Source organism: Eleutherodactylus coqui, chromosome 12, assembly GCF_035609145.1.
Source record: "Eleutherodactylus coqui strain aEleCoq1 chromosome 12, aEleCoq1.hap1, whole genome shotgun sequence".
Taxonomy (NCBI): domain Eukaryota; kingdom Metazoa; phylum Chordata; class Amphibia; order Anura; family Eleutherodactylidae; genus Eleutherodactylus; species Eleutherodactylus coqui.
The window spans coordinates 44,812,443-44,840,235 of record NC_089848.1 but is presented as its reverse complement, the minus strand read 5'-3'; the positions used below and the strand labels follow the sequence as shown (position 1 = coordinate 44,840,235).

The 27,793-nt window shown below is 43.7% G+C and overlaps 1 protein-coding gene across 1 annotated transcript in view; it reads right to left on the bottom strand.

The window, feature by feature from the left end:
• The window catches only part of TRIM71 (tripartite motif containing 71), a 56,669-nt gene that overhangs the window by 10,978 nt on the left and 17,898 nt on the right, over window positions 1-27,793 (bottom strand). Inside the window, exon 2 of the mRNA XM_066584860.1 lies at window positions 4,668-4,835. Within this exon, the coding sequence (XP_066440957.1) occupies window positions 4,668-4,835 (168 nt within the window). The remainder of the gene's footprint in view (window positions 1-4,667; window positions 4,836-27,793) is intronic.

The window sequence follows — 27,793 nt, the reverse complement described above, 5'->3', positions numbered from 1 at the left end:
CCAGGTACGTCATTGGTCGTTAAGGGGTTAACACAGGGCAATACAAAAATCATATTTAACAACGGCAGAAAAACAAAAATGTGGAAATAGATTTTTTTTTTTTCCATCCAGAAAACTACTGATGTGTGGTCTTTCTAATGACACTGCAAACTGGTAGAAGACCACTTCATCTGGAATAGGCAAGTACTGCATATTGGTTAAATCCACATCCCACCCCCACCCCCTTTTCCTTATTGTAGGGCCATTCAAATTGGCTTCATTCTTCTCGACACTCCTCCCTAGCGAGCAACAATGCTTGAAAAGGTTACAAGGAAAACCGACTGGGTGGCTGAAGCGTTGACCACAGATTGGCAGGGCAGCAACAGAGCTCAGTGCTCAAGTGAGGATCACTTCAGCTGAAAGTAACAGAAGGAGACCTTAAAGAGATGCATTTATGGCAAGGCTATAAGCCACAGATTTGCAAAGCTCTTTGTTGTACAGGAAGCAAAGGCTGACATCTATGATTGAAGGTTGGTTAAAAATTAAAACATGGACTTTCTTCTTTAATGTGGCTCACAGTGAGCAATAAGCCCCATGAGATTTTTTTCTTAGCTTTAAAAATGTTTGAGCTATTTTTTTTTTTTTTATTCGAAACATAAAATTGTGAAAAAGATTTTAAAAGGAATAGGTCACAAAAAATATATAAAATAAAAACAAAAAGATCTAATTACCATGAACACGATGTTGTCCCATCAAATATTTATATAGAGATGGATATAAAAAAGGGTGAAATACAGATCAGTTTTTTGATGGATGCCCAGTGGAGTTCCAGCCCCATCATTAACCAATGGGTAGAATTTCAAAGGACAGTTTCTGTAGGAATCCAAGGCGTAGGCTCGCTCTTAGGGCGCATTCACAGGCGTATAACAAGTATCTGTATGTGGTTAAATAATCTCTGATATGATGCAAATACTGATGCAGTGTTTCCTCGAAAATAAGACCTGTGTGTTGTATTCATTTTTGCCCCCAAAAGAAGCACTAGATCTTATTTTCAGAGGGGGGGGGGGGGGTCTTCTTATACTTACCTAGCAGGCTCAGTCCAGGCCCTCCTGCTGCTCTCCGGAGCTCCAACATGCTGAGCCGCGGCATTGATAGGCCAATTCATAAATCCCACCTCCACAACGCGATGGCTGAGATTTGTTCTTCGACCGCTGTTTAGCCAATTAGCTATCGCTTCCTGGAGGTGCGATTTATGAATCCTGGAACCAGATAGTGATCTTCTGTGGGTGGAGCTCCGGACAGCAGCAGGAGGACCTGGACTGAGTCTATAAGGTAGTATTACTTTTTTTTGCAATGTAATGCGGCTAGGGCTTATTTTCAGGGTATGGCTTATATTTCAAGCCTCAAAAATATCAGTGTAGGTCTTATTTTTGGGGAAGCAGGCTATCAAATCCAACACCAAATTGTTTTTCAGTATATAATAGATGAGATTTTGCTTCTCCATTGACTGCCATGAATAATTGTCGCCTGTAAATCAGCATCCGAAGACACGCTGCATTTTGATTTTTAAGACACCCAAAAAACTGCATGAAAAACATTCAATTGACTAGAATAAGGACAGTGTACAGACAGTATTGTAGCCAGATCAGTCTAGGATACTGCATGGAGATAAAAAGCATTCATGTAAATTAGCCGTAGTCTTCTACAGTCTTACTTTGGCTTGCGAGCTTCTTGACTTGCGAGCAGGCTCTCTCCTGAATTTTTGCTCAGATTTAAGAGCAAAAACTCAGGTTACGAGCCAGCTTCCACATTCCACCAGAGATCGGTGTTGTTACTGCTCTGTGCAGCATTGCTTTCAATGGGGCCGCCGCTGCTGCCGGCAGCCCCATTGAAAGCAATGGCCTGCCGGCAACCCGCAGTGATTTTTCAGGAAAGGGCTTTAAATATAAGCCCTTCCCTGAAAAATCATCCCTAGTTGTTGTAAAAAAATGAAAATATATATAAAATTTTATACACATATATATATATATATATATATATATATATATACACATATACACACATATATACATATACACACATACTCCGCTGCCAGGGCTCAGGCGCGTCTAGCCGCTTGTTCTCTCTGGACTGCTCTGAAATTCTTTCAGCAGGCGTGGATATAAAATCCCCGCCTGCTGAAAGGGCTGTATCTGATTGGCTGAGCGCTCAGCCAATTATAGGCAACGATCAGCCATTCAATAAATGACAGCTGAGAGCTGCCTGTGATTGGTCACCGTGCTCAGCCAATAACAGGCAGCGCTCGGCCATTCATTGAATTCAATACCTCGGATGACTAATAGCGGCCTGTGGGGCACTGAAGAGATGGCAAGACGATTCCTCCTTTATATCTACACATCTTTCCGAGTTTTGTCTGCGATTTGCACAACCTCAAAATAGTTGACCACCATATCACTTGTCTCTAATTGCACAGTAGGTAGTGCACAGTTCCCTTTTTGTTTGCATATATTTAAATGATGGGAGCTTTTGATACGTTTCTTGGCATGCAAATTATTGCACACTTTACAAATTTGGGAGCAGTTTGCAACTAATTCGGCTACACCTGAAAACATGGGTAAGTTTTTTAATAGTGGCCAGAAGCCACCAGAATATTAATACGGCTTATGTGCTTGCTCTATCTTGTATACAATATCTATACTAAATTTGCCTTATGTATGAGGTTTCTAGATATCTTAGGCAGATTTACATTCCCTTTAATAAAACTAGATTATATACATTATGGATTCTAGCTATTACATACAGTTATGCCTATGACCAAGTTTGATATTCGTTACAGGGGGTCTTCTTGAATGGTCAGGTTTGTCGTAGATGACGATGGCTATGTAACGCCAATGTGAGTCATGGATGAGGCCGCATCAAATAGAATGAAGAGATAAACATGGACATTTTTAAACACTTCCGAACTGCTGCCCATTTTTGAAGGCTTTGTCTCATCTTCTAGGCCGGTCACTCTTTTCCTCAAGACATGACATGGTACAAGCCTGAGCTCAATGACTTCATCTGCCACAGGAGCACAAAACAGTTTTTGTGTGCCCTAATGACCCTCCTGTGCAACCAGCTTTCTGGCCCTTTGATGTTGGGAGATAACAGAATTACTTCCTCTGTGTTCTGCTAATGACTTACCCCAGCAGCCGCCTCCACAAAAGTTAAGAAAAAAAACACAAAAAGACCCCCATCCACCATTCAGCCTCCAAGGAGGGAGAGGTAGAAGGTGCCAAATTACCTCATTTACTACATTCTTTTCAAATTCATGTTTACTCTAAATGGATTTCCCTGCAGCTCCAGGAAAGAAAGGAAAAAAGAAATTTTAGGTCTAAAAGGTGGCCTTTATCTCGGCTGTGTATACTAATGCTAATGGCCAGCATAGCTCACAGATGGCCTCAACTCTTTCACTGTACCCCTGGGATAAGAAGGCTGTCACAATGATCCAAGGGTGTAACTTTCAGTCATATTAATCTATACACTTAACCATCTTAAGTGAATGTGGGCCTTGCTAGGATCTTCGTTTCATGCATAAACCTTTCCTTTTCTTTAATTCTGTAAGACATTATGGATGCCATGCAAGTTGGTCATCCAAACTTAATAAAGGCATATGTTCCTGAATAGAGCTGGTACCTGTATTATGTAACCAGCGACTCAGTATTTCACTGTGCAATTAGAGAACTAGATAAATGAAAAACATTGGTATATTATGAGCATATTGAATATACAAATGGAAGATGGTCTATTGCCTCTGCAGGTCTACCTACAGGGAAGCTTCCTTCCAAGACGTCAATGACTGACCTTTTAATAAGCCTTGATACACGACTACAGATATAAGCCAAAAGCTTCAGAGTCTTCAGAAGGAAGATATAACCTTGTACAGATATGGGGGAGAACACCAAAATATTTGTGTATAGCAAGTTTTTGGCTGACTGGGTGAGAAGCCTGTAATGCGAGTCGGGAAGAGTACAGTCTGGGTGGTTTCCGGTCGGAGGTTCCGTCATAGATGCAGCTGAAAATACTATTGGGCGCCTAAGCGCTTGACAGTCATGCCTTGTAAGAGGACTGAGGCATAGAAAGATCCTAAAATCTAAGAGAAGAGCTTTTTTTTTTTTTTTTTTTTTTTTTTTTTTTTTAAACCAAGCTAGGAACAAAAGAGGTAGACAAGCGGGAATGGCATGCCTGAGGTCTTCAAGACGCCAAAGCAGAAATTAAGATTTCAAGGAAACGCTCACCAGAAGTAAAACATTCTCTGAAAGCTTGGTGGGAAAAAACCCTCCGGCAAGATAAGATGCCTTTCCCTAGCATGTCTGCGTATACGTCATTGTGGCATTCCCTGACTCTACTGGCTGGGCTGTTATTTAGGATGCTGAGGTAGTTAGTCACAGTCACGTACACATATGGCTCATCACGTCAGCAAGCCTATATTGAAAGGGACTTCTCAATTAGGAAATATAAAGTTAGGTGCAGTGGTCTCATTGAACTCGGCTACGAAAAGTTATTTTGTTACAAAGACGACTTATTTGCTGCGTGCACATGACTTAATAAACTACGTTCCTCACTTATTGCAGAAAACGAACCGCTGATATAAAACACTTTGTATTTGGAGGTCACGATGCAGCATAAATCTGACAACACTTGTTTACCTGAATCGCCTGGCGTCCTTGTTGAGCATCTGCCAAGAGCTGAATGGTAAGCGCCCTTGAGTTCTGAAGAGCATCTTGCAGATAGACAAAGCTGTGCCTGGAATGATGACCCACAGTGCACTCTCGACAGATCGGCGTAGAACAAGTATCGCAGTAGAAATGCAGGACCTATAATGAAGCAAACAAATATTACAAAAATGGAGAAAGAAAAAAAAATATAGAAAGATATACCACAGTTGGCTATGTCAAGCTCAGTAACTGATGCAACCAAGTTGAACTTAATGCGTCAAGCCGACTTTCTGTGCCATAGTTTACCCTTTCAATAGCTTTACAATGGGCTCTGCTGAGTTATAAGGTAATATAAAGGTACATTCAGCATCTAGTGTGCGCATCTGAGGGCAGAGATTCTAGAATTCATGCCTATCTTGTGGCACATCTACTAGAATCCTTGCCCCCTGAAGCACCACTGCCTTGGTGTGGCTAAATAGCATTGCCCTGCCTTTCTTCTGTTGACTAACCCTTTCCAATCCAATTTGTATTCTGGTTTTCCTAGGGGGCTTACTCTTTTTCTGCTGTTATACAATGGTGCTATATGCTGGCTAAAGCCAGTACTGCATGAGGTGACACATTGGATAGGCCCCAACAGCAGAGAGGCTGGCAATATACAGCAAGAGAACCCCGACGGACGTCTTCCAACATCGGAGCTGTACAGCCTTAACTCATAATGTTTTTAGACGTCAGACAGTGGATTGGAAAGGGTTAAAGGTAAACAGGAGCCGTGCCCAGCTCCTGTTTGTGATTGCTTGGAGGAGCGGACCCGACTCCCACGACTTACTATAGATGGGTGGGCATTGGCTCCAGCGAATATAGGGGCAGTGGGGAGGAAAACCATTGCATACTATAATGGTTGGTGGTTGGGCAAGGGGGGGGGGTGTAGGTTGTGAATCTGACTACACACCTTTGGATGGGATTATTCTTGTACACAGCGAGCAGTATTATCATAGTCATACCCTTGTATATACTTGGCAACATTACAGTCTAAGCTAGCTATTATAACTAATAGTAACTTGTAAGGAGTAGAAAAAGGAAGAACCAGGAGAGAGATGCGGGGCACTGCACACAAAAAAGGTGTAGGTGTGTTTGGGTGGAAGGGAAAGGGGGGGGCAAGTGACGTAAATGCCAGAGAAGTACACCAGGTCGGATCTGGCGTATTCTTCTCTGTAGGCGCATGGAGATGTTGGGACGCAGCCAATACCTGAAGAGCTGTGTGCCTCTTCATACACTAGGTGCATCATGCACCGGTGAAAATACTAAGACCGGTATTGAAAACACTGGCCTTAGTAAAGAAGTCTTAATACTAATGATATAGATTTAAATTTGGCAATTTAAATTTAGTTACGCCCCTGATTGTGATACATTTGTATTCTCATACATTAGGCATATACATCAGTCTGAGGAAAGTCTGAAACTAGAACCCTTGCTCGTAGCAAGAGGACGCAGAGCTTCCATACATTACATAAGTTCCATCGGCAGACGGTAATGCTGATGTACAGAGGGGCAGAGAAGTACCCACTGGCCAAATTCCCCCTTTGAACAGCTGACTAATGTTACTAATGGAAAGTGGTTGTATAAACACGTATCTAAAGTTTATTTAATAAAAGGAAGACTCAACCTGACAGTAACAAATGTAAAATAAACCAGGGCCAGATGAAAAGCTCATTCCTGACCCCATTTGTAGTAAGAAGTCAATATTATCAGAATTTATTAAAACATTAGTTTTATACCCATCGTCATCCTATATGTATAATGGACAAATACTAGCTTTGTTCCTCTATGCCCATGTGGCCAATATCCTTCCTCCAGCCCTTGCCGATAGCCATTGCACGCTGCTATTTTAGGAATGTTCGCCCCCATCATGGGTTTTGTGACGCGAGGCTTTGAGAATCATTATTGATTAGTCTAAATGCACCAAGGCCTCCTTAAATAAGAATCAATTTGCATTGCTCACTTCCATCACACGAAATGAGGTTCTGGACAGCCGGAGCATCTGACCTTTCAGAGGCAAAAACAGAGAAGAATAGCAAATCCGGGTTTCTTGAGTTTCTTTATTTTGCTTCCAAATAACTAGGTAAGTAATACCCCTATGTGACCAAACAGGAAAGGCATTGAACAACAGAGGAAATTCCTGGGTGGCACAAGCCCTGGCTACTTTCTTGTCCATCTGCTCCCTCAGGAGGGGGGAAGCGGATGGATATGTCCCCGGGAAACATGTGGCAATCAATCAACATGTGATGAATGGTCACCAGAGTTAAGCCCTGACCTGAAGCTGTGACCTCTCTGGCATCATTAAAGTGTTTTAATCCATCCTTTTCAGCGTGATGCAGATAGCCATGGGCTAAATAGGAAAGAGAAGAAGCCAAAAGGGTATCATATCTTGGCTTCTCAAGTGGACAAACAAAAGAGCAATACTTGGCACAACACAGGCTAAAATGAATGGAACATATGCGCAGTAGTGACTTACGGTGCTTTTACACGGAACACTTGTATAAGAAAAATAAAAAAGAATATATATATCAGTTTGAATGAATCGTTCATTGTAAACACATACAACGATTAAGGAGAATTTGTTCGCTTATTCATTTTATGCAAGTGTGAAAATAATCGTTAGCTCGTCCGCTAATCGTTCGGTTTAAAAAACGATCAGTTGTTCTCATTCCCTGATGCAGCGAACTGAACTATCCTGTTTAGAGAAGGAAAAAAAAAAAAAGAAAAACACGATTGTTTGATTTTGAACTGACCACACAGTCCATCAATTTCTCGCTGCGTGTAAGAGTACCCCAGGTAGTGCAATAATCAGCGTCACTCTCACGATGTGCACAAAAAAAAAAATCATGTCATGTGTAGACATGAGCGAACATACTCGGTAAGGTGATATACTCGGGAGAGAGCATTGCCTTTTTCAAGTACCTGCTGGCTCGTCCCTGAAGATTCGGGGGTAGGGGGTGAGCGTGGGGTTGTAGAGGGGATCAGGAGAGAGAGAGGGATCTCTTACGCTCCTCCCTGCTCCCCCTCGCTGCCCCCCCGACCCCCCCCCCCCCCCAATCTTCAGGGACGAGCCAGCAGGTACTCGAAAAAGGCGATGCTCTCTTGAGTATATCGCCTTACGGAGTAAGCTCGCTCATCTCTAGTCATGTGCCATCTTGGTGTGTATTATGCACACATATATAGATGCGGACCTCGGGCAAACATGGTCATGTGAGCCTAGCCTTAGTAGCTCACATTCAGCGATACAGTGAATATAAACTACTAAACGAGTGAGGATATGTAAAAGATTCATTTGCCTGTATAAGCTGTCCGAACGCTCACATATATTACATATATTACATATATTTCCCTAGTATAAGCCCAAATACAATGTTAATATTGCTTTCCAAGGGGTTCTGTTAAAAAAAAAAAAAAAAAAAAAAAAAAAAAAAAAAGCCTTACCTATTCCTCCCCAAGGCAGCGACTTACTGCACCTTTTCCCCCCGATCTTCTCTTGGCTCCTGCAATCCCCCGGGGTCACCTCACCGAAAGCTGACAGATTCCTTCACCTTCTGGTGACTAAGCATCCTTTGCCGGCATGCTCCTTCCTACAGGGCAATGTACTCTACGTTAATAGTCATGTAGCGTTCACTGCTTGCCTAGCAGGGAGCGCTGAATGCTATGCCAGGCTAATGCAGAGACTGTTCCTATGCAGCAATAGCCCAGCATAGTAATCGGCGCTCCCTGCTAGACAGTGAACTTTACACTGACCTGCAGGAAGAAGAGGATCTGGCCAGCTGGAGGTGAGGTGACCCGGGGACTGCAGGAGCTAGGAGAAGATGCGGTAAGTAGACTATCTGGGGAGGAATAGGTAAGTATAGAATTTTTTTTTTTTTTTTAATGACAAAACCCCTTTAATGGTCTGACTGAAATAAAACCTATGCAGGGACAGAATAGAGTATTCCAGTATTTTATGACAATCCAATCACAACAGCAGCAATGTTTTTGAGAAAGGTTGCGCCTAGCACAGATGCAGCCTAAAACGCAACTTGCATACAACTGTTCCCCTCCCAAGAGCTATGATGGTCTTCACGTCTTCCCCCAACGAGAGCCAACAAGCTGAATGCAACTTGGAAGACACGGCTCCATCATGTAAGGCTGCATGTGTTGCATTAACAGAAGTTCTGGAAGTATCGTAGGCCACGGGGAGGAGGAAAAAGAAAAGGGAAAGGAGAAAAAGAAAAAAAAAAAAGATTTGCCTGTTTTTTCCTTAGTCTTCAGGTCTTGCTGTACCCAGTGTAGATGTTCAAATCCTCTACAAGCTTTTCTTTTATTCTTAGCCCATCTAATTAAAATATTTCCCTGTAAACAACATTCCAATGAAGTTTGTTGTACAGGGTGGCCATAGAAAATTATCCGGACCCCACATTCCCCAGAAAGCTGTATAAAATAAAAACTTTTTGCCAACAGCAACAAATCAGAGAGCAGTTTTCAATGTAGCTCAGTACGTGGTTGGTACTGCCCACATGACGTTATACATCCTTATCCAGCACTTGGATGTGGGCGGCCACAGGTGGGTTAAGCAGAAGCAGCTGAGCCACACACACAGGTTAGGTCTCATGTCCACGGGCGGGTCAGATTCTGCATGCAGGAGCGGGCAGCAAATTAGAACCTGCCCGCGGCCAAGGGCACGGCTTACCAGTCGAGGCTCTTTTTTCTGTACTGCGGAAGTGCCGGCGCCCATGCGCAGCCCCCCCCTAAACGCCTTTCCCACGGAATCAGCGTCCTGTCCGTAGTCGGGCAGCGGATCAGAAGGCTTCTATTGACTTCAATGGAAGCCGTCCGTGCGCGAACCACACTAAAATAGAGCATGCTGCAGTTTTCCACATGTGTAAATTGAAGTGTGGACGCCCATGGTTTATTATGGGCAGCTTGAACTGCGGATTCCACAATTCATATCCGCCCGTGGACATTGGGAGTTAGTGTAGTGGGAGCCGCTCTCCGCTACATTGCTGAGAGCAGGGCACATGAAACAGCTTCCTCCCTCCATCCCCACATCATACTGGCTGGTGAATGTGGACCACAGCATCCTCTACAGTGTAAACAATTAGGTGCCAAGTCCCCTTCCATTGGACCACATATACAAATGCCTTAGCATGTCACGTGGTCATCCAACCACAAGGTGGCAGTATTTCACTTACATGCATTCGTGTATTTTACGCCTGGATGAAGATCTTCCTCACTCTTTCAATATCCAGCCAACTACATAAAAATTACCCGTTAGCTTGAAACCCATGTTTGATATAAAGTTGCCACATAAGCCATATTCTATTTAAAACTATGGGAGTCACATTCACTTAAAGGGATTCTGTCATCAGGTTCATGCTGCTCAGTTTCAGGCAGCATGACCCCAATGACTGAATCCCTTTAAGAGAAAGAAGGCCACAAGGAAAGAAAACATTTGGTTCTATTATGAACATTAGTTGAAATTGCTGCATGAACTTCTGCAACTACTCCAATACATGTATCGTATATACTCGAGTAGATGCCGAGTTTTGAAGCACATTTTATGCTGAAAAAGCCCCCCCCCCCCCCCCCCCCTCACCACCACCACCACCTTATACTCGAGTAAGGGGGGAAAAAAACAAGAAAAAAAAAAACCTGCAATACTCACCTCCCAGCGGCAAGCTGCTTGAGAATTCTCCCCGCTATCATCTCCCTGCTCTGCTTTGAATTCCCCCGCCGTCAGCTCTGTGCAAATAAGCACTGTGATTGGATTGAGCGCCAGCCAATCACAGCCACCGCTCGATCATTCACAGCCAGTGAATGACATCACTGAATGGCTACGATTGGCTGGTGCTCGATCCAATCACAGCGCTTACTTACGTATGTCTTGTTAATCTTTGTTTTAGTTTTCTACAGTTTAACTTTTAAATAAATAGAAATTAATAAACTGGTAGAGATCTCCCACTGCTCAAACTCATGGTCCATAGAAATACACTCCCTGAAATACTTATGACCTGCAGCTTGTAAAACTGCTACTTGATTGCATTTAGCAGAGGTTTGAAAAAGCAGGGTGTTTTTATTTATCATGCAAGTATTATTAAAGGTGTTTGACCGTGTGACTTTCAAAAGATGTCTATTAAAGGAAAGGTAAAAAAAAAGGGTTCGGCAACTATATGTACAGCCAGACAACAGGAACATATCTGCCGGGTAATCCAACAGATACTTTATGCATAATAAGGGACATTTCACAGGGGGGAAATTGTTCTGCAGCACACGGCAGACTTTGCAGTCCCACAGAAAATGTATGCACTAAAATCTAAAGTATGGATTTTGATGCGAAATTGAACATGGCTTTATTCTGCATCAAAACCTGCATTTAGACGCGGTTTATGTTGTAGATTTTCATGACAGCAAATTCTGCAGGGTCTGACAGAACAATCTATACCCCTGTAAAAAAAAAAAAAAACGGTCTCTTAGTGTGTTTTGGGGTATTGCATGTAAAAACATATTTTTAAAAAGTATCAAAAAAACAAAACTGCACACTAAATTTTTTTTTTTTTTTTTTTTTTAATGGATATCCGTTTTATTTAACCATTCTGTATTCCTTGGCACATCTATCACACAGAGCAGTCAAGCTTGCCAATAATCTCTTAAAGCTAGTCTCCGAATAAACATTGGTCTTACGGAGGGTTTAGACTTCACTGTAGGGATTTCCCGTTCATCTCTCAGTTGTTTTTTGACAACAGCATTACTGGTCTTTCAGGGCAAAAATAAAGAAAAACAAAAAAAAACGTAGATTGAGCGAGTTAGAGATTGACACGAGTAGGAAGGTCAAAGGCTAGAGCTGTTTTAAATCATCAATGGGCCCAGCTGCCGCAAAAACACAAGAAACCAACCTGATTATGTAAGGAGAGGCTTTATTCCATCATGCACACTTCTGGCTAATGCTGCAGGGTAAAGTTTAGGTCATTTGTCATTAGAATAAAAAGCACAGAGATGTACCCATGGCACGGAGAAAACACAAAAAAATATTGTCCTAGGAGAAGTCTGAGACAATGTCACATTGCAGACTCCCTTTTAGAATGTTCTAACGGTCCGTTCAACATCCTGACCTAAAGACAAAGCAACAATCATTACCAACTAGTTGCACAAAAACAAATCCAAGAGAGATGCCAAGATACGATCAAAGTTTCAATTATGATAAATAATTTATCACCAAATCTATTTGAAAGACCCACTATTTTATTTTTTTTCATTTGTCTCGTGCCTCCTAGCAATATGCGCAAGAAATGGCACAGATACAACGTAGTTGCATATGCACTGCATTTCATTTCAAACAGACCCATAGAGAATAGGGCTCATACGCAGTTAAATAGGACATGCTGCGTTCTTTTTTGCAAATAGGGGAGATTGAATAATACCTCTGCAGCGCCACCTACTGGAAGGCAGCATTCCTGCAAGTCAATGTTAGACTCTTTATACTAGCCTTGTAACATTGATTGGGAATTGTTACAAGGCTTGTATAAAAAAGAGTCTAACATTGACTTGTGGGAATGCTCCCTTCCAATAGGTGGCACTGCAAAGGTATTGTTCCATCTCCCTTATTTGCATATTACCCAGAGGAGCACGAATGGCCTTTTGAGTCTCCTCACTCACCGTCTAGGTGCTCTCCCTAAGGAGAAAAGATAGTGTTCCTGACTTGCGATTTTATGTGCGTAACAAGAGGGCATCCTCTACTTCTAGAGGAAAGAAGGTTTCATCACCAACACAGAAGGGGGTTCTTTACTGTAAGAGCAGTGAAGCTGTGGAACGCTCTGCCTGAGGTTTGTGGTGATGGCAAAAATCGATAGAGGAGTTTAAGAGGGGACTAGACGTCTTTCTAGAGCGCTATGATATTATAGGATATAGACATTAAATAACCAGCGGGGTTGTTGATCCGGATTTTTTAGTCAGGTAGAAACTTTCAAAACGCTGATCCATTATTCTGACTGCCTTTATGGAGTCTGTAAGGAAAATTTTTAATAAAAAAGGGCTAAATTGGCTTCTGCCTCATTGCGCTTTTTTGGTCTTCCTCTGGATCAACAAGGAGGGGGGTGGAAACAGGCTGAACTAGATTGACATTGTACATTACATATACAATAAATATACGCAAGTGTGAGTGAAACAATGAAAATCAATGTACTTTCGTTGACTCAATGTACCATATTCCCACCTAGAGTATTTAAAGGTATATTGCACAGCTTGCGCTCTACCGTGACTCCTACAAACTTCAGTACAATCACTTATAAGGGCAGCCACCTCTTCATTGACTTCAATGGTAAAAGCTAAACTGACAACGGCTTTAAATTGACTAATAGGTTACAGGTCTCCTATTCTCCCAAAAGATAGAGGGGTCTTAGAGCTTGGATCCCCCTCTATTAGACATTTATGCCATTTCCTATGGGCATCCTTTTCTATGTAAATACCCCTGGGATATGTCTTTACTCCATGATTGGTCGTGGTCTAACCTCTCGGAACTAGCCAATTTTGAGACTGAAGGGGCTGCAGTGCTTAAGTAGTCCTTCATCCCCTCCATAGTGATGCCCCAGCCACCTGCTGTATAGGGGGAACTGCAGAAAAGCTCTATTCAGTTCCCTACACAAGATCAGTAGTGGTCCCAGAAGACAGACCCACATCATTATTAAGTGATGGAAAATCCAAGCCCTTTGTCAATTTATGTGGTTGGAATACCCCTTTAAAAAAAGAAAGAAAAAAAAGTTCCAACATTTTAACTACAGCACAAACTATCAAAAAGCACAAGTTATGTAGCAAAGAGATTAAAAAAAATAAAAAAATAAAAGTATGGCAATGGCTTTCATCAATTATTCGCACTGGTATATTATCACTGCATCAGAAATAGGGGGTATTTTAACAAGTGGAAATTTTTGCTTCATTTTTATTCTTGAACTAGATTGACCCACTGAAAGGCTGTGCCAATAGGACTATGGCTGCCAGAGTTCAGGGCGTCATGTGCCCTGCAGCTGGAAGGCTACAAGAGTCACAAATGGTACAAAGGACCTCATTGTCTTATTAGCAAGTGTCTTAAGAAACAAACATCAAGCTTGGAACGCAAACAGCATTAATCTTACCAAACGTTTGCTTTTTACATAATTGCCTCAACAGCCGATTTAAAGGAAGAGAATAATTTTTAATAAATTTCAACTACATAGTTAAAAAAATACAGCATAATGGGGCTATGTGTTGCTCGAAAAGCACGGTTTTGGTATGAATATGCAAGATACGCATTACAGACACGGCTGATGTGAGATAAAGAAAACACTAAAAAGATTCACAAGTTTGATGGAAATGTTATACAAAAGAGTAGAGAAAAACAATGCTAAAACCATGCAAGTCTGAAGAAAGTTAACGCATACTGGTCCATTTATGAATAGACCTATTATACGCTATACAAAAAAACAAAAAAAAAAAAAAACACAACACAGGTTCAATATGACAACCCAGAACGCCATCTTCCATTATCTCAGTGGTGGTTTTGTCCACACGTGAAGGTCTTAGTTTTGCACCTCATTATGTTCCAATATATGGCAATCTTAGGCTCAAAGGGGACCCGACCCGTCTTGTCCTTGGGTTAGCGGGGCTGGCTGCAAAGCTTTTGACCCACTGACTACTGCAGTTTCTTTTTGTTTATCGTCTCGAGCTCCACCACCCCGTGCCAAGTTCCCCATTCGATTGGGCTTCTGGTGCTTTGAATCCATCAGGCAGTCTCCACCACTCACTGTCAATGAATGGCGTCAAGCTTTGATTCACGGTGAGCTGCTGAGATTGCCAACATAAATTGAAAGTGCCATGAGCCAAACAGTGTTCGCTACGGGATGAAGATGTGGTGGGGGTGGCCGGAATTGGAAAGCTGCGACAGTCAGCAGGAAAACTGTGCTGCGCTAAACACTGTTCAACGCTCTCATTTATTTCAATGGGGCTGTTGACGCAAGCGTCAAAGCGCAGTGTCAAAAACGCTGCGCTTCGACAGCAATGCATGCATGTTCTATCTTTGGCCGTTTCCAGCTGTGCGTCGCCCATTCAAATGAATGGGCAGCACTTGCAGCGCTGCTGAAAACGTGGCACAACTGGATACCATGTTTTTTGGCAGCGCTAGCTGCACTACCAAAAAAAATATATATCTCAATACTCACCTAGCTGCCGCCATCCAGGTCCCCTGCCGCTGTTCTCTGGAGTTCCAGGCAGGCTGCTGGGCACTTGTCATCGCAGATGGAGTATCTTTTGCTAATGACAGAGTTTGAAGACCCACACCTCCAGTGCTGGCTCTCATTGGCTGAGCTTATGGCGCTCAGCCAATCAGCGCAATCACTTGCTGTAAGCAAAGTCTTCAAACCCCCAAAGATGCTCCGTCGGTAATGACAAGTGCCCGGCAGCCTGCCTGAAGCTCCGGAGAGCAGCGGCAGGGAACCTGGACGGCAGCATCTAGGGGAGTATTGATTTATTTATTCTTTCAGCTTCCTTGGCTGCATTTTCAGCTGTGCTGAACCTCAAAAAACGCAGCCTTTCTGCAAACATCTGTGTGAGAGAGGCCTTACATAGAGAATCTGCTGGTAGAGAGGAGTCCCAAGTATTTATGAGGCATGCAGGCAGATCAAGCGGCGCCTCGTGTCTCCCCGAGGCACAGCGGTCTCTCAATGTATTTGCTCTGAAGCTACTACACCTTGGCTGATAAGCAACAGACCGCTGAAAAGGCGCAAGTCAACTACTTTATGCTGGCCTCCGTGAAGGCAGCATAAAGCACCTGACATGCTCCCTCTAACTTGACCAAACTGTTGCCCTATTGGTCTTTTATAACTTTTTACTTTTTTTTTTTTTATACATTTCAAAAAGTGGTCAAAAGAAAAAAAATTGACCAGAAGCATCCCAACAACCCATGGGCGGTGGGTAGAAAATATTCACCATGACAACATTGTTCGGTGGAACAGCTCTTCTACACACGCCATTTATTTTAGCCTTATGGCTACTCCGCAGAGTTCTTAAGACAACTACAGCTCTGAAAAGGTTAAAAGAACAAGTTTCTCTCTGGAAAAAAAAAAAAAAATTGCTGTCAGACTAGTCTTTGGGTTAAAAGAATTTCTTGTTCCCATTCTTAGCTCCCCCTGACATCCCCTTGTCTGCATATTTAAGTTCTGGGCTAACAAATCCCCATTTGTTCCTGTATATGCTTCATTTATACTTGCACTCCAAATTCCAGTCCCCTTCTGTCTTCTGAAAACAATCGCCATTCCTTTGAAGGATCCCAATTCCTCCGGTGCCAAAAAACTATTTCTCTCTTCCTTGTGTAAGTTTAATGCCCAATAGAGCAGTTGGCCGCAGAAGAAATCGCAGTTTAGTAACATTTAAGAGTTCAACAATTTTACAGCAATTGCCAAAAACACTGAAGTGTCAAACGTCAGGCATATAAATCACTCAATCAAAACTAGTTCTAGGGGAACTCCTACAACCTGGGCTTAAAAATAAACTGCCCTCCCAAAAAATTGTAAATAGAAACAATGCACAAATATCCCGACGCCGGCAGACTGCTCCAATCCAAAGACAAAAATGTGTACACCAACATTTAAAAGTAATTCCTCAGGGATCTAACATACTGCTTGGGAGGCAAAATTTGCCATCACGTAGCCAACTAATCACAGAGAAGGCTTGTAATCTGCACTGTGCCACAACAGACCAATTAACTGTGCAGGAGAGAAAAAAAAAAAAAAAGGAGAGGGCGGTGCTACAAGAAGGCTGCACGCCCTTTGATCTCAGGATCTATGAGCGCTTCATAGCTCAGGCCCCCAGTCGATGAAAGTGATTGCATATTACTAGAATAAGCCATCACTTTAGGAGATGGAAAAGCGCCATTAAAAATATAGAATGGCAATTTGAAAACCATGCCTACGGAGGGGTACCCAGAAGAAACCAGATTCTTCGGTTGGGCGGGGAGGTTACTAGTATAGGCTGCTTCTGGGTGAATGTCCACGGAACCCTTTTGAGGTAGTAGGCCAGCCAACATTGTTGGGAGAGGTCGTGTTCACCTCCAGTGTGTTGTCATAATGGAAGAACCAGTCAACTAGCCACCCACACTGCGCTGGGCGCTAAGCAATTTTCAATGGAACACTGCATGACACCCTTGCCTCACCGGATTGTGTTCACGGAGCAACCAGCAGGGTGGCGGGGCAGTGGAGATTTCTCTGCTCTTGCTCCCCCGCCCCTCTCCATCGAGATACACCGTGGCTGTTCGCTACTGAACGGCTGCTGTTTAAACTAAACGGTGAGTGATGAGCTCATCGCCATCTTTTACGCTGCATAAACGATGAGTTTTATCGCTAATCGTTCAGTTTAAACATCGGCTGTGAATGGCCGCTGTGTTCTCTCAATGGAGAGCGGTGGGGGAGCGAGAGGAGAGAAATCTCCTGCACTGCCCTGCCCCCCTGCTGGCCGCTCCATGAAAGAGACAGCTCTGCTAGCTTCCATGCAGGATCATGGGAGCGCGGAGACACTGGGAAGAGCATCTGGCATCGTTTGCCGTGTAAAAGAACCTTAAGAGTGCTTTTAAAAGGAATAATCATTGGAACGAGCAGAAGAGCACACAAGTCGTTTTGCTTTCAACGACCTCCCTTTACATGCAAAGATTTAGATTTTTCCATTTTAGCTCGTTCCATCTATCGGTCCATCAGGGGAGTCTGGAAATTGTTTGCAAAAGACTAAACAATTGCTTTTACACAGAATGACTGGCAGACTGAAGCAGCTTTCATGCTGCCGAAAAACTCGTGCGAGATGTGGGCGTTACGAGAATTGCGAAAATGAAGAAAAAAGAAATCTCTGCATGTCCTATTTTTTCACGGTCCTTGGTACGCACTGCCCATTGATTTCAATGGGGCCTTTAATGCATTGAAATCAATGGGAACCCCTTTTAATCCTCCATCACGTGTGAAACTCACGCAAGATAAATCGGAATTTCACAGATGCGATGCATCCGCGGGTCACTCATCTGTGTCTGGATAGCCCGAGAACGATTATTTTTATGGCTGCACAAGCGATAAGCCAATGAATCCTAGTTCATCACTGGCCAGGTTTACACGGAGCATTACTCTTCATTTATGCACAATTCAAAAGTTCTGAACAATATTTGCTCGGTATAGAAAGGCCCTAAAAAGCCTCTAATGCAGCCAAATGGGGTTTTGATCATCTCTAATGTGGCATCTAATCATGCAAAGCATCTCAAATTCCTCCTTAATATTTATAAGCCATCGCTTGAACCTATGCCATAAAACTAAAACAAGCAATTAGGCCGTTACATAAAAAGAAATGTGTGTAATTTTACAGCCCGGGGCGATATGATCTCAATACATAAAGAATGATATCTGTTCAAGGACCACGTTGTGGTAACTAAACACCCCTCCGCAGAGTGATGAAAACGCTATCCTCCAAGCCATGCAAATGGAGTTAATTAGGCATTTAGAGGGGAGGACTCTTGCCACATGACAATCACTAAGCAGACAGCTTGAAAGAAGAAAAAACCACCACCCCACACTCCAGGACCACATACCTTGGCTCTTACTAACCAAAGGAATTCCTTTATGGTCTTATAAAAGGACATTGTAATGGTATACTCTTCAGTTTAAAGACACTGATCAATGCAGCATGTTGGGTGAAGGATGTGGGGAAAGAAGAGTTGGTAAAAACATGGACAAAATAACATGAATAATTAACCCTTGAGACCCACCACAGCATTTCACGGAGTCCCACAGATTACGGTACAGTAAAAGGTTTGTGCCGATTTTATAGAGTGATAATTTGCCATTCTGCTCTTGAAGATTATATCTTACAGACATGAAACTTTACAGGTCCCTTAATAGTGGCAAAACTAAAGCCCCAGAATTAAAAAGTTGACTAATACTCATATTAAGGACTTGTTAAAAAAAGTGAGCATTTACTCCATCAAGTGATGGAAGGCATTTTGTTAATTCATAAATCCTTCCTCCAACCAGGAGACCGGTAACAATCTGATAGGTGTAGAGATGAGCGAGCCTCGCTCTTCTCAGGTAACTGCATTCTTGTTCGAGCACAATCCCCCCTCCCGCCGCCCCTCCCGAGCACGCTCGGACAAGAATGTAGTTACTCGAGAAGAGTGAAGCTCGCTCGAGTAACTGACTTATCCGAGCGTGCTCGCTCATCTCTCGATAGGTGGATTAAAGCGCGACAGACACACACACACACACACACGAGCCCGGCCTTAGTAAGAATTATGTCCATCTATCAAAAACTGCAAAAAAAAGCCCTGTATTAGACTGATATAGCCCAATTTAAAGCCCACATACAAGCGATGAGTATCAAAAACACCGGCTCTGTGCACTCCTAAATTTCAAGTAGGTAAAGAGCAAATTAATAGGAATATTTAAAGACAAAGAATAAAAAGGGAAAAACTAATGACTTTTCATGCAAATCTGTTTGCAAGTGGGTAAGTTTTATGAAAATATATAAAGTATTAACAACTGAAGAACTCATTCCCAAAACAAGGTCAGCCCAAAACACATCACACCCACAGATGCGGATTACTGGCTACTCCATCCAAAAGGAGGAAGGAATCCTTTTGGAAATTAAAACTGTTAGAACAGATCGTGTTGTCTTCAATCTTCATGAAAGTTGGTTCAGTCACCATACTGATGAAAAAGTACTAATGTTCCTCAAACCAACCTAAAAGGTTTTTACCATTTGAAAACAGCCCGTTATGTAATATTTTGCTACATAATTCAAAAACGTTTCGTCTTGTTTGTTAAACTCGATTCTAAACTACAAATAAAAAAAAATATTAAAAAAAAAATAAAAATAAAAAGTATTCTACCCCTTGGTTCTGAATAGTTCCATGCATTCTGATGCACAGTACTGACTGACCAGCTGGGACATTACCCAGAGAAGGTGAAAATGAATCATTACATATTTCATCCGCACGTAAAGTAGACAATCTGCTCAAAAGCGAGTTGAGTGTACGGACTGGCTTAGTTCCGGGTAAGACTGAAATCTTTAGTGCTCAATGACAGGCACCCTGCAGAGTCACGACTTTGTACTTGTAGTCTACAGAGACCTATATAATATGTAGGACTACAAGCGCACAGCACACAACAAAAAAGTTGCAACAGGTTTTTTTTGTACTTTAAAAAAAAAAAAAACTTTGCAAGATGGACTGAACTGGTTTGGGGAAATTCAATTTCAAAAATATAAAGTTATACATTTATATAAATATTGTTAATTTGTCATCAAAACTATAACCCAAGTAAATAATTGTAAACTCAACTTTTCCTCATTTATTTCTAGACCAAGACTCTCTGCCCCAACCCCAAACCCCCTTTAAAAAAAAAAAAAACACTAAGAAAATCTCTTTTTTATATAGAGTAACTTCAATTATCCTTGTTGAATCCTATAAAAGTTGATAAATAGTGATCAATATAAATCTATCCGAAATAAGGGAAAATGTAGAATGTAAACACTTCATGGGAGGGAGGGGGGTGTAGTATTATCATGTCCATCAAAAGCAAAAAAAAAAGCAAAAAAAAAAAAAGCATGCACACTTACTCATAGAATGGGATAAGAAGGTGACACACAAGAGATTACGGGAAACCAGCTAGCTCTTTTCAACTCCATCCGCTCCTCACCCTACCCCCCTTCTCAAGCTACTTCCAGGAATCCCAGGCATGAATCACACTCCAAGTCTCACCAAAGCCTGGGTGCCCACAATGTCTAAATTAAAAACATTCAAACCTACTCTATCACTAGTTCTCCATTTTCTCTATACATCCACACGGCACACGTTTTCTCCAATATCACCCATTATTTTAAAACTTTTTATACCAAAACTGACCTGAACACAGTAAGCCTTTCCTACAAGACTTGGATTAAAGTCATTTTCTTAGAAGTCTGTAGGCAAATTAGTCACTCATCTATCCATCCCTCCCCCTTTTCTAGCTCAACAGCTACAACCAAACAAGCAAAGCCAACAGCAGCAGTCCCCTCGCTTCGAGGTAACCTAGTCTTGCCTATAAATTCTGGAGTGGCCTTATTGTGTTTGCACGTAGCATGCAACAAAAATCCTGTTCACGACGTAGATGACAGCATGGGAGAAGCAACGACCTGCAAGAACGTCTGAGCTAACGGCTCAGCGCAAACTATTTAACGTAGAACTGCACCAGATTTGAACAGAATGGCCATTTCAAGGTCCAAAGTAATCCTCCACTAGGTCATAAAGGAGGAAAAGGAGTAGGAACTCTTAATCTGCAGATCAAGAAAAGCCAAGCCACAACTATAGCTGGCCATACACTGGAGATTCTAGATGGCCGCCTTCTAGGTAGTCTTTCTGGATGATAAGGCCATAAATTGTCTGCCTTGCCCAGCGACCGTGTTATTAAGCAATCAATTTGAGCACACCCAATGTAATTTAAATTAGCATTTGTGGCCATCTAAGAATCGACAGCAATTTGGCCAGCTTTAAGGCGCTTCCTTCCCTTAGGATATAATCAGACCCAGGATCATCTGCTTCGGACTCATTCATTGTACTTGATGGAAACAGAAAAGAGTTTAACTTTTGGAATTTTCAGGAAGCAACTGTAGGGGCAATTTGCCACATAAAGGAGAAGAAAAAAAAAAAAAAAGTAGCACAAAAAGGGGATGGAAGTTGCTCAGAGGTACAATTGTAGTTTGTTGGCATGAAAGAAAACCTCACCGGACAAAAATGCTAATCCTACAGATACTCCGCTCACGTCTACAATCATGTCGAGCGGCTTAAGGTGCTTTTAGACGGAATGATTATCATTCCGTCTGAACGGGAGACGACTGAATAATAATCGTTCGCTTTTCATCCATTTTAGTCAGACATAAAAACCATTGTTGCCCCGTTCTGTTTAAACCGCACTCATTCAGTCCCTCTCATTCACTTATACAGCGAATGAGAAAGACTGAATGATTCTGGTTGGAACGAGCCAACGATGCCTCAGGCTGCGCGAGAGCCAATGAGCTAGAAGAGATGTCATTTGCCGGTTCAAACAAGAATAGTCTCCTCTAACAAGGATCCTTACATTACTGTATAATAGAACCGCCCTCCGGTCAATACCAACTCTTGGCACAATGCTGGTGCGGCACGGGCATTCTATGTAGTACTGCTACTATTTGGAAGTGAAAAGTTAAGAAAAGAAAAAAAAAACATGAAATCCATTCAGAATATAAAGTTGGTTAAATGCCCTCCGAAGAATTAATACTCCTTATCTGAAGCAGGAGGGGTACGGGAGAGGAGGTCAGAGCGGGGCCACAACATTCAGCTACAGGTCTTTAATTGAATCAATATTTTAGGTCAGAGAGGAACACACTTCATTTTAAAGGGGAAATAGCTGCCATTTTTTGCTTCTTATGTTATTTGTTAGAAAAACTGCTATGCTGGAAGGACTCCGTAAGGAATTCATGGATCTGCATGGAAAGCATGGCGTCACAAATTTAGAAATGTGGTATAAAAGGTGTCAGTTTATTTTTAGTCAAGACTTCTTATCTATTGCACTAAATTTCCAAATCCTTGAAAATAACACAAAAAAATGGCAAGTATTACAAACACAGCAGCCTTCTATTAGGCTCCTGGAAGTATCATCTGCACCCAAGGCTATAATGTAATAGGTTACAGCACGTGTTTGGCGTACATTACCCTACAGATAGCAAAAGATCAAGAGTTACAAAAAAGTTAAGCAGTTCAGGGTCCCCCTCACTTGTTTAGATGTCAAAACAATCGCCAACTACTGTTCTACCAGATAGGATTACACGACGCCACATCTGGAAGGAACTGGACATTCAATTCAAGTTATTGGGGACAGGTGTGCCAACTTTTAAGAGGTACCTTTACACAGTGCAACGGTGAGGTGTATAGGCACCCGACAGCCGTCCCAGCAACGATCGCTCCGCAGCTTTCACGGAGGGATAGTTTATCGTAGAACAGGCAGTTGCTGAACACATCGGGAGACGCCTGATAATCGTGAGCGAGAAGAAGTAGCTCAGTAGGCGTTCCATTTCAGCTCATGGAAACGGAACGACTAGCAACTACTGAGCGACTTCTTGCCCAGTGGCCTGTAGGGGGACACGTGCACACGGGTCGACAGCGAGTGATTATTTGGACGACTATCGGTCGGTGTAAGAGATACTTCTAGGGCTCTTTCAAGCAAGCATAAATACGCGCTTAATGCGCGGTAAGAAGAGCTCATTGATATCGATGTGTTGGTTCCCCGCTGTGTATTTTTCATGTAGCCACACGTCCTAACTTGGTGCATATTACGCAGAAAACCTGCGTATTCGCTTATTTACACACAAAACCAATGAGATTTATGCGCGTAAACAAAATGCACAAAATACTGCCAATAGGCAGAAAAACGCAAGGCAACAGTTTCTCTTCGCCTGTGAATACACTGCATATCCAAGCACTAAAATATACATATACCCTTGTGATTGCACCCTTAGTAACCCCCCCCCCCCCCCGCGGCGCTTGTTACCGCGATGCTTTCAGCACTGCGCTAATCATGGTACAACACTCCCATTGTCCCAATGGGACTGCTAAGACGGCCTCAGAAAAGGTATTTTAGGGGTTTGACACTTAATGATGAGGAGTGCTACATGCCGGCATCGGCCAAAGCATCGCTGCGACCGAAAGCAAAAGTGAAGTGTGGCAAAGCGCCATTATTTAAATCACAGCGCTTTCAGCAACACCTGTGTGAGGGAGGCCGTACAGTATACCTGAAGAATCTCTCACCATGTAAAACTATTGTTCCCTGGAATCAGCCATATCAAGCCAGGGAGAAGCTGGGTATTGTTCTTTAAAACATTAGTCTCCAACCTTTTTTGCACCAGGGATCAGTTTCAAGTAAAACTATTTTCCATGGCCCGGCAGGGCGGGGTGGGGCAGGGCTTTGGTCATATGGGGGCAGGGTTATGGAGGGGGTTGGAGTTTAGTGCAAATTTATTTAATTACGACATTTATAATGTGACCGTGACTCAACTCACCATAGGTTCAGAATGAGTGGGAGCACCGGGCTCGTTTCCCTGGATCAGTAAGAGCACCAGGCTTGTTTCCCTAGAACAAGACTGTCCCATCTAGGGTTGATGGGAGACAGAAACCCCCGAATTGTGTTCCTTATGTGGATTGACTGTTTTTGATATGCGGAAAAGCTGCAAAATTTGCCACAGACATTTCTGTTGAGAACATTCAAGCAGCATTTCTGCCATGTGTAAGGATACCCCAGCGGTGACCGCGACAGCCCACAGCGTGGCCCCCCAATAGTGATAGCATTACTACTAAAGCCCCTGTGGGCTATTACTACTGGGTCCCATATAGGGGACACCATTACTAATAGTATCCCCTATATCAGCCCCTGTAGTAATAGTGCCCCCCCCCCCCCCCCCCCCCGAGACCCATATACTTTCCCCTCCTCCTCGTGGAAGCGCTGCTGCTCCTCTGCCCGATGCGCCGCTAACAGAGCTGATCCCGGTGCACACTGTGATGTCCGTGTGCTGCCGGACACCTCCTCCCCCGGACGCTCTCGGGGAACCAAGTAGGCGACATCAGGGGAGGAGGATCCCGGTTGCACACTGACGTGTGTGGTCGGGATCAGTGCTGCTAGTAGCGCTGCTCAGTGAATATTTGCAGGGGAGCCGCAGCCCCTGCTGGTATTCACTACAAACGCTGTGAACGGCCGACGGCAGTGCCGCAGGCTGGCAAGAAACCCCCAACGGCCCAGTCCGTGGACTGGTTGTTAGGGACCCTTGCTTTAAACAGGAAGGCTGACCAGTCTAGAAAAACTTCTGCCCCAAAGAACATCATGTTTATGAATGTTGCAAGGATAATCGACAGGTCTTTAAGCTTTGTTTAGGTATAGCACACCTTTAACTATGCTTTAACTCCTTAACGACCAGCCCATAGTGTTTTTACGTCCTCCCGAAGTGGGCTTTATTCTCTGACGACGTAAAAACATGTGTCCTGCAGAGAATAAAGCCCCTTGGGCTGTGGACGTGACGGCTCCATGCTGTCGGTGTCCGCAGGTAGCCGACAGCATGGAGCTGTCATCCCGGGCTGTTCGGACCCCCCCCCCCCCCCCCCCGCCGGCATTGCGATCGGCGCTATGCAATGGATAGCGCCGATCGCAAAAAAGTTTTAAAAAATGCAATTTCAGCTGCTCTGATGGATCGGATCCATGGGGGCAGCTGAAATTACTCACCGAGGTCCACCACACGACTCCCCGCTGTCCCGATGCTCCGGGCGCCGTAGCCGTCCTTCTGCGCATGCGCGCCAGGCGGCATTACGTCAGCCGCATGCGCAGAAGGCCCAGCGGCACGGGAGACTTAAAATCTCCTGGCTCCTGTAGGTAGCAGGGAGGCAGGAGATGGATAACGACGATCGCGAAAAAGTGAAAAAAAGTGTAACAAAAGAAGTTTCACCTCCCCTCATGGATCGGATCCATGAGGGGAGGTGAAAATACTCACCTCAGGTCCGCCGATGTCCTCCGGCCGGTGTCGGGACCCCCCGCTGGCTTCTGCGATGTGACAATGTGGCGCGCATGTGCAGAAGGCCGGCGAGCCCGGCAGATTCAAAATCTCCCTGCACCCGGCTGTCACAGTTAGCCGAGTGCAGGGAGATATGACTGGGGACCGCTGTATGTGGTTTTCAGTCATATGATCACCGTTATCCATCAGATAACGGTGATCATATAAAGTTAAAAAGTCAAAAAAAAAAAAGTTAAAAGTTAAAAAAAAAGTTTAAAAAGTTAAAGTTTCATCTCCCCTTACGGATCGTATCCGTAAGGGGGGATGAAATTACATACCCAAGGTCCCGGATTTGTTTCCTGATGGGATGTTCATCCGCGGACCTTACCCCAGCTTCTGCGCATGCGCCCGTCAGCATGATGGCGGACGCATGCGCAAAAGTGAAAGATTGCCCAAGAAATGTAAAATCTCCCTGCTGCTGGCTACCAAAGGCAGCCAAGAGCCTGGAGATGTCACGGGGAGCCGCAGTATGCGGTTACTGGTCACGTGATCGCCGTTATCCAATGCATAATGGCGATCACGTAAAAGTTCTTTAAAAAGTGGCAGTTTCATCTCCCCTCACCGATGCGATCGGTGGGGGGAGATGAAACATCTTCTCGGAGGCTTCCGCATTTGAATCCAGATACGATTATCCTCCATGGACCCTTCCGGCTGCTACGCATGCACCCGCCGGCAAAATGCCGGACACATTCGCAGGAGCCGGGGAGCCCAGGAAATTTTAAATCTCCTTGCTCCCAGCGACCAACGGTCGCTGAGTGCTTGGAGCAGTGACCGGGGACCTCGCTGAGCGGTCCCCGGCCACGTGATAAAGTAGCGATCTAACATTAGGCCGGTCACACATGACCGGAGAGGAATTATGGGTTCTGCATGCGCTTGATCAGCGGTAATCCACGGATCAATCGCATGCATTGGATCACACAATTCCCCCCAATTAGCGGGTCGGAATTACGGAATCCACTCGCAGAAACAGAACATGGCATGCTATATTTTACCGCGGATATCCGCGACCTAGAGCCCATTGTGCTCTATGACGGCGGATATACTCGCAGCCCATGTGCAAATACATTGTGCATGAGCTGCGGGTACCCAGGTCATCGCTAAGCGACGGCGCGGGAAATGCAAACAAAAAAAAAAAAGTACTGCGCATGACCGCCTGTGTGAGTAGGCAGTTATGCGAAGTACATTACGCGGCCGTACGCAGGGTCACAGCCGGGCTCACAGCTGGAATCCGCAGCGGGCCTCCGCAAGCAGATTCTGCATACGGCCGTGTGAGCCCGGCGTTATTCAGACCGCTACCGGTAATCCGTAATTTACAAGAAGCCCCGGGAACGCTGGCCTTCATGCAGTTCCAGTAGCACCTTGTTGAGCGCCTTCTCTGTGAGACCGCCGCACCGCAGCAAGATTACAAAGCCTCGCAGAGCGCCACTTTTTACACCCCATCCCAAACGCTGAGGACACGAAATACCCCCCAAAATACATGGGGGGGGGATACCCGGTTTTCTTGCCCCATGTGCCCAACCCAACCAGCCTCCGTAATTACCCCTGTCTTCGGACATAAAACGCAGTTTATATTATTACCTTTATCTAATATTTAGGGAATGCCAAAAAATGGGGATGGCCGGGGGATGGGGGGATTATTTTTAGGAAGTCAAATTTTTTTCTGTATAAGTGGGCAATGGGGCCTGGGATTTATTCAGTTCTGCCCTGAAATCCAGCGGGCATTCCCTCCATTATGGGCCTAGCCATGTGTCCTGTAAGTAGATTAGGGCCACAAGGGGTATGTTTCTGAACACGGGACAAACGGGGGGATCCATTTTGGGGTGAAAGTCTTCATTCCTATGTACACTGTACAAAAAAACAGTTTTTAAAATTGACAATTGCCAAAAAAATGAAAATCGTCATTTTTTCCTTTGCTTAGATTCATTCAAATATTGTGGGGTCAAAATACGCAGTACACCCCTAGATGAATTTGTTAAGGGGTCTAGTTTTCAAAATGGGGTCATTTGTGGGGGTTCTCTATCATTTTGGCCGCTCAATGGCTCTACAAGTGGGCAATGAGGACTGGAATTTATTCCGTTGTACCCTGAAATCCAACGGGTGCTCCTTCCATTATAGGCCTAGCTATGTTTCCTTTAAGTAGATTAGGGCCACAATGGGTATGTTTCTGAACACGGGACAAACGGGGGTATCCATTTTGGGGTGAACGTCTTCATTCCTATGTACACTGTACAAAAAAAACAGTTTTTAAATTGACACAATTGCCAAAAAAATGAAAATCATAATTTTTTCCTTCTGCTTGGCTTAGATTCATTCAAAAACTGTGAGGTCAAAAAAGTCATCGTACCCCTAGATAAATTCGTTAAGGGGTCTACTTTTCAAAATGGGGTCACTTGTGGGGGTTCTCCATCATTTTGGTCACTCAATGGCTCTACAAGTGGGCAATGGGGACTAAATCTCCTTCAAGCAAAATTTCTGTTCCGAAAGCCACCGGTTGC